This window comes from Vipera berus, assembly GCF_964194415.1.
Source record: "Vipera berus genome assembly, chromosome: 2".
NCBI lineage: Eukaryota > Metazoa > Chordata > Lepidosauria > Squamata > Viperidae > Vipera > Vipera berus.
Window position 1 is genome coordinate 68,231,222 of NC_138203.1, and position 6,376 is coordinate 68,237,597.

At 46.5% G+C, this 6,376-nt stretch overlaps 1 protein-coding gene across 1 annotated transcript; it reads right to left on the reverse strand.

The window, feature by feature from the left end:
* Positions 1–2,625: 2,625 nt before the first annotated feature.
* FOXB2 (forkhead box B2) lies at positions 2,626–3,669 on the reverse strand (the record flags this gene model as incomplete). The annotated part of the gene is made up of 1 exon (XM_081318872.1): positions 2,626–3,669. The coding sequence occupies one exon, from the start codon at positions 3,667–3,669 to the stop codon at positions 2,626–2,628; it is 1,044 nt and encodes a 347-aa protein (XP_081174998.1).
* Between the last annotated feature and the right edge of the window lie 2,707 nt (positions 3,670–6,376).

A 6,376-nucleotide genomic window follows, 5' to 3' on the forward strand; every position in this document is an offset into this window, starting at 1 on the left:
CAGGTTGTAGGTTAGGTATAACAATGTCTGCAGCAGCACAATTTATTTCTAGGCAAGTTTCATCAAGATTATTGCTGTAGATTAATGACTGAAAAACAAACGAGGCAAAAGATATATATTACCCAGCATCAAATGAAATGATCATCTCCTATCTGGGCAGAATACATGCAGAACAATAGCTTGTGAGTTGCAGTTTAAGTTTTCAGTTAGAGATTTATTGATGTTTTATGGATTATAAATGGCTAGCTAGACTGAAGAGCAAAAGATCCAGAACCATACTTTTGTCTGCTGGAAAGACCCTTATACTATGTAGAAAACATACTATTTCTTCTGTAAAGCCTAAGAAACAAATGATGATCACATCCTTTTATCCTTTTAGTGGAGCCTCTCTTGATCTGCCCCTTCTTGCATAAACAAAAATACAAAAGCTGATGCAATTTAATCTTAAGAAAATTGAGAAACTCTGGGGCTAGCTGACACTTCAGCACGAAGCATATAATGGTTTCAGTGGGATTTCCTTGTAGACGCATATAATGAGTTCACAGAAAAACTATGGAGGATGATGGAGGTTTTCTCTCAGAACTATACATTTGCACAAACCAATGCATTTTTAAGTAGGATTTCAGAGGATTCTGTTCTAACCAACACAAATTAACCTGACATTTAGCCAAAGGGTTAACATATGCATTAATTGTTCCTCAACTCAAGAGAACATTTTTGGCCTCCAAAAACACTTTCATGTGGCATAGCGAAGATTACCAATGCACACAGTTGCATCCCAGCATACACAGGTTAATAAATCATAAGAACTAGAGTTAGAGCAGGAAGCCAAGAGATCACTTTTAATGAAAACAACGATGTACAATAAGGCTCCAACCACAGCAATTCACAAACCAGCTGAGACATTCTCTTATTTCATTGAAATGTCTTTGTGTAAAGTGCTTATCGGTAGGTAGGTAAGTATGTAAGTAAGTGGGAAAAGGACAGATCAAAGCACACGCATACATAAAGCAGAATAGTACTTTTGAAGACAATAAAAATCACAAGAAGAATTTTTTTCTTAAAAAAACAATCAGAAAAACAGGTTTTGCACATGTATATAGCAATATAACATTGATGTGTTGATTGGATGAAACTTATTTCTGAGTTAGGGTCAAAAGGGCAAAAAGTTTACACTTTAGCTTCAGGAACTTCAGCTTATGCCTTACTGCACTCTTTATTGCACTATCTGGTGGCAACGTTTTCAATCTGACATGGAATACAAAGCAAATTTAAATCCCAAATTCTTTTTTAATCTCCACTTATTTCTCCTAATTTTTTACCTTGTTTTAATTTTTTGCTTCTGTTGCCATTGTTACAACAGGTGTGGCCAATTGTTTCTTCTTCATTCACAAAATGAAGAAAAATCAAATTGCATAGAAGCTGAGAGTTAGTGTGTAACTGAGAGACTCCAAATTGTATAAATCTTAGTTGTAATATTCCCAATAAATAGCACAAATGTCATTTTTAATATTCTTTAGGCCCTGGGAAATTCATGTTGCTCTAATATTCAAAACTATCAAAATTACAGTAACAAAAATATAACAAGAATAAATTTTAATCAAATCTTTGATCTTAATATTAATCTCCTAAAACATGACATTCTGTTGCTGCTTTCTTTAGCTTCCTTAACTTTTAAAAACTATCTACTTTATCCCAGTTTGACACTGTCGCTTTTGATCTAAACATAGTAGTTTGAAATAAGAAGGATTGAATAAGTTAATGAAGAATTCTGAGTGACTTAAACGCTTGCATATCCTTAAACTTGCAAGAGCATGGGGGGCGGGGGAATTTATTTTACAGAACAAGTGGCACAAACCCCAATCAATGGAAAAAATTTATTTGATTTTTATAGCTGATGACCTACAGTGCTAAAATACTTCTCTCTCTCTCTCTCTCTCTCTCTCTCTCTCTCTCTCTCTATATATATATATATATATATATATATATATATATATATATATATATATATATATATATATATATATATATATATATATATATATATATATATATATATACACACACACACACACACACACACACACACACACACACACAAATTCACTCCAACTATACCTCATTTTTGTACATGTTAACATGAAAATAAGTCTCATTGAAATAGTATTGGTGGAATTCTACCAATACTAAACATTTATGTAATGGTGATTCTTTTCTATTGCAACAATTCATTGGTTAAGGAAAACGTATTTTCAAGAAATTCAGGGAGGCAAACTTTACCACCACTGTTTATAAAGTTTCAGTCTTTGGGGACTGAAGCTTGAGTATGGTGTCTGTGTGTGCACGTGCATGTGTGCTTGTGTCATTGTGTAGCAATTCAAATGTTAGCTGAATACAACAAAGTATTTCACAAAATTAACCGGACTATTTCTATTTATGAGTTTATGATAGCTAACATTGAATACAGAAATTCTTACCTGAACCTGGCTCTGAACACTTTGATTTTACAACAGACAAAATACATGATAATTGTAATTATGATAATACAAAATGTTCTTTCCAAAGACATTTAACAGGCCCAGACCAATCTTTGCCCCATCCTAGTGGATGGGATCGTGTCAAGGGTCATACTTCTCCATCTTCCATTCTATGAATGTAAAAGGCAGAATGTAAGGAGATTTTGCCATTGGAGGAATTTGGTGGAATCTGTTCAAGAAGAGAAGAGGAGGCACCGGGAGACGTTGTCTGAGAGAGCTGCTGTGTGACATGGTTAACCGTCAGGGCAGAGATGGCAGTGGATGGCGCAATGGACGGGGTGGGCTTGATTGGCACAGGGATTGCAGGCAGTGTCTGTGTCGATGGGTGGCAGATGGTCTTGACCGGCATCCCGAAAGGTCCGTATTCTCCTGGCGAAAGGGGAATACCCCCCGCAGGCTCAATCACGCCAACGTGGGGCCACACCGAGCTGACCATGGTGCTGATCTGTTGACCGGCTATTGGGTAGCCCAGGTGGTGCATTACGGAAGCCAGCGGCAACCCACCGCCCTGGATCACTCCTTTGTAGTCTCGGCCAATGAGGTTCTCGATGGCGAAGGGATGCTTGAAGCCAGGAGCCGGGCTGTAAGGTTGGAACTGAGGCAACCTTCCGACGGCCACGGCTGCCGCCGCCACGGCCGCCGCCGAGTCTGGATGTCCTTTGGTTGCTGCTGAAGGTTGCAGGGGAGCCGGCGGCGGCGGCGGCGGCGGGTGATGAGGGTGGAAATAGTGGCTCAGGTGGGGGTGCAGCATCCCCCCTGCTTTGCCTGCCGCTGCCGGCATGTGGGGCTCCGGCCGCGGCACTTTGAAGCGCTTTCTGCGCCTGAGGAAGCTGCCGTTCTCGAACATGTCCCCGCAGTCCGGGTGCAGCGCCCAGAAGCTGCCTTTGCCGGGCTGGTCGGGCCGCCGCGGGATCTTAATGAAGCAGTCGTTGAAGGAGAGGTTGTGGCGCAGCGAGTTTTGCCAGCGCTGGGTGTGCTCGCGGTAGTAAGGGAAGCGCTCCATGATGAACTTGTAGATGTCGCTGAGGGGGAGCATCTTCTCGCTCGAGTGCTGAATGGCCATGGCCGTCAGCGAGATGTAAGAGTAAGGAGGCTTCTGATCGCTGTACGAGCTCTTGCCCGGCCGAGGCATGGCACATTCCTAACCCCTTCCGGCTGTCCAGCCTAGAAGGACCGCGCTCTGGAACCCGAAAGGATCCCTTTCACCGCCTCAGGAGAGGAGCAGGACGACGATCGGTTATCGCATCTCGATCAGCGCTCGGCACACTCAGCCGGCATTTCCAAGGGAGTCGGCGGACACTTTCCGCCTTCGCCTCCTGCCCAGTCCGCGTGCGCAAAAACTGGCGGCGCCCTTCGCCGTCTGCTTTTCCCCTCACGTCGTTTTTTCCCCGCCAAGCCGGGCGGCCAGCGCGCTCCTCTTGCCCTGAGGTCGAAACGAAGCCGCTTAATTCCGAAGGCGCCTCCCGCCAAAGGGAAGGAAAGGCCCTTTTTCTGAACTCCCTTTGCCCCGCCTCGAAGTCAAGCCCTCGCCAAGCGCTTCAGCCCAGAAGGGCGAGATTCCAGGCGCTCCGTTCCCTCCATCTTCGCCTCGATTCTGACCGAGCACAAGTTCCCGACGAACCTCAGTGCCCGCCAGGCTCCACTTCAGCCTTTCCCCCGGTTTTCTTTCCCTCACACCCGACCCTTCTCTCCGCGAGGAGCCACACCCAGCGCCATTCCCCCGCAGGAAGCCGCTTCCGAGTTTCTTGACTGTTTTCCCGCCCGCCGAAAGCGACCTCAGACGCCTGGCTGTGAGGCGGAGATTTCGGGCTCCACTTGGAGATTCCCGGAGATGGCAAGAAAAAGGTGCCGCGTTTTCCCTCTCGCCGGTTGGAAATGGAAAAGCAGCAACGCCACGACCGGTTCCTTGGAAAAAGAGTCGGACCGACCCGGCGGACGCCGCGGAAACCGGAGCAGGCGGTGGCCGGTGCCGTTGGGCTGAAGGCGGGAGCGGCCGGCGGGTTGGCTTGGCGAGGCAGCGCGGCAGCTGGGCTTGTGGCGTGGCGGAGCTTCCCAGCTCAGTTTTGTGCCGGCGCTGGCTCGGAGTCCGAGAGCCCCCCCGCCTCGCTCCGCTTCCCTCGCGTCACATGACTGGGCGCAGGGAAGAGACAGAGTGCGAGTGGTCGCCTTCTTCGCCCGCTCCTTCGGCGGACGAGGTGGGGGCCAGGGAGGCCCGCGGCGAGGCGAAGCCGGAGGGAGCCTTCCAGGCAGGTCGCTCTCGGCTCAGCGCGCTCGCTCCTCGCAGGGACCTCGCAGGCACCGGCTTTGGCTCGCTTTGGCCCCCGGCCTGGGAATCGGATTCAGTTCCGCCCCCCCCCAGCTCGCTCCCCCGCCCAAGCCTTGCTCGCCCTCCTCTCTGAAGATGCTCACGCCTGGCCGAAAGGACAAAGAGAGAGACAAGACCCCGCCTCTCCGGGCACGGTGATGCTGGCTGACTGCGTTGAGGAAATCTCCCAAACTTTGAAAGTGGTGCCCAGCACTTTTCGCTAGAGATAGGAAAGTGTTCCAGATATTGAGACTCTGCAAGGAGGGCAGAGAAGAGCAACGAAAATGATTAGGGGCTAGATGCTAAAACGTACGACGAATTGGGTTACAGGAATTGAGTATGTCTAGTCTAATGAAAAGAAGGACTGGGGAGTGACATGATAAAACTGTTCCAAAATTTATAACAACAGCAACAATAATAGAGTTGGAAGGGACCTTGGAGGTCTTCTAGTCCAACCCCCTGCCCAGACAGGAAACCCTATATCATTTCGGATAAATGTTTGTCCAATCTCTTCTTAAAAACTTCCCGTGTTGGAGCATTCACAACTTCTGGAGGCAGGTTGTTTCACTGATTACACACTGTGTTCCACACTGATTTTAGGGGCTCCTACAAAAACGAAGGGGTCAAACTATTTTCCAAAGCATCAAAAGGCAAGGCAAGAAAAAAAAAATGCTTGGAAACTAACCAAGGAGAGAAGCAACATAGAACCAAGGAGAAATTTCCTAACGGTGAGAGCAATCAACCAATGGAATCAGAAGTTGTGCATGCTCTATCACTGGAGGCTTTCAAAAAGAGACTGGACAATCATCTGTCTGAAATGGTATAGGATCTCCTGCTTGAGCAGGGATTGCCCTAGAAGACCCCCGAGGTCCCTTCTAACACTATTATTCTATGCTCCAAGGCTGCCTTAGCCTCAGGTATACAGCCTTGGCTCAAATCCATTTCCATGTTCTTTTGTGGTGAGTAGCATAGCCCAGTTCACATCCTACTATCTTTCAACTAAGAGCCAAGTGCACAATTTGTCCCAGACAAGTAGTACAATCTTGCACCTTTCGTGAACTGAAAAGAGGAAGGCTGCAATCCGAAAGTCACTTTCTAATGATAGGACTACAAAGATAGGAAAACGAAAGTTGACATCTTCACGATGGCTGATAGTTTATCCTTGCTTTTATGGTGATAGAGTACAATAGACCTGAAGTGCCTCTAGGTTAGCAGACGGGGCCAGTGGGAAAAGGCTTAGCCTTCGGGTATGTTGTGTTGAAATCAGTTGGATCTCAATGTAAAGCAGCCTTTCCCTACTGGGTGCCGTCCAGCAGTTAAAGGTAGACTTTATCTGGGGTCTGTAGGGAGGTGGGAAGTGCTTTAAAGTGATAGCATTTAGGGCTGATGGGTAAAAATGTGATCTAAGACCAGTTGAAATTGATGAATAGAAGCTTTGGAATTGTACCCTATCTTCTCTGAAAGGATATCTTACATTTTTAGGCTTGTGGGCTAAAGCGTGTTATTTCCCTTACCCCAACCTAAGCAGAAATTG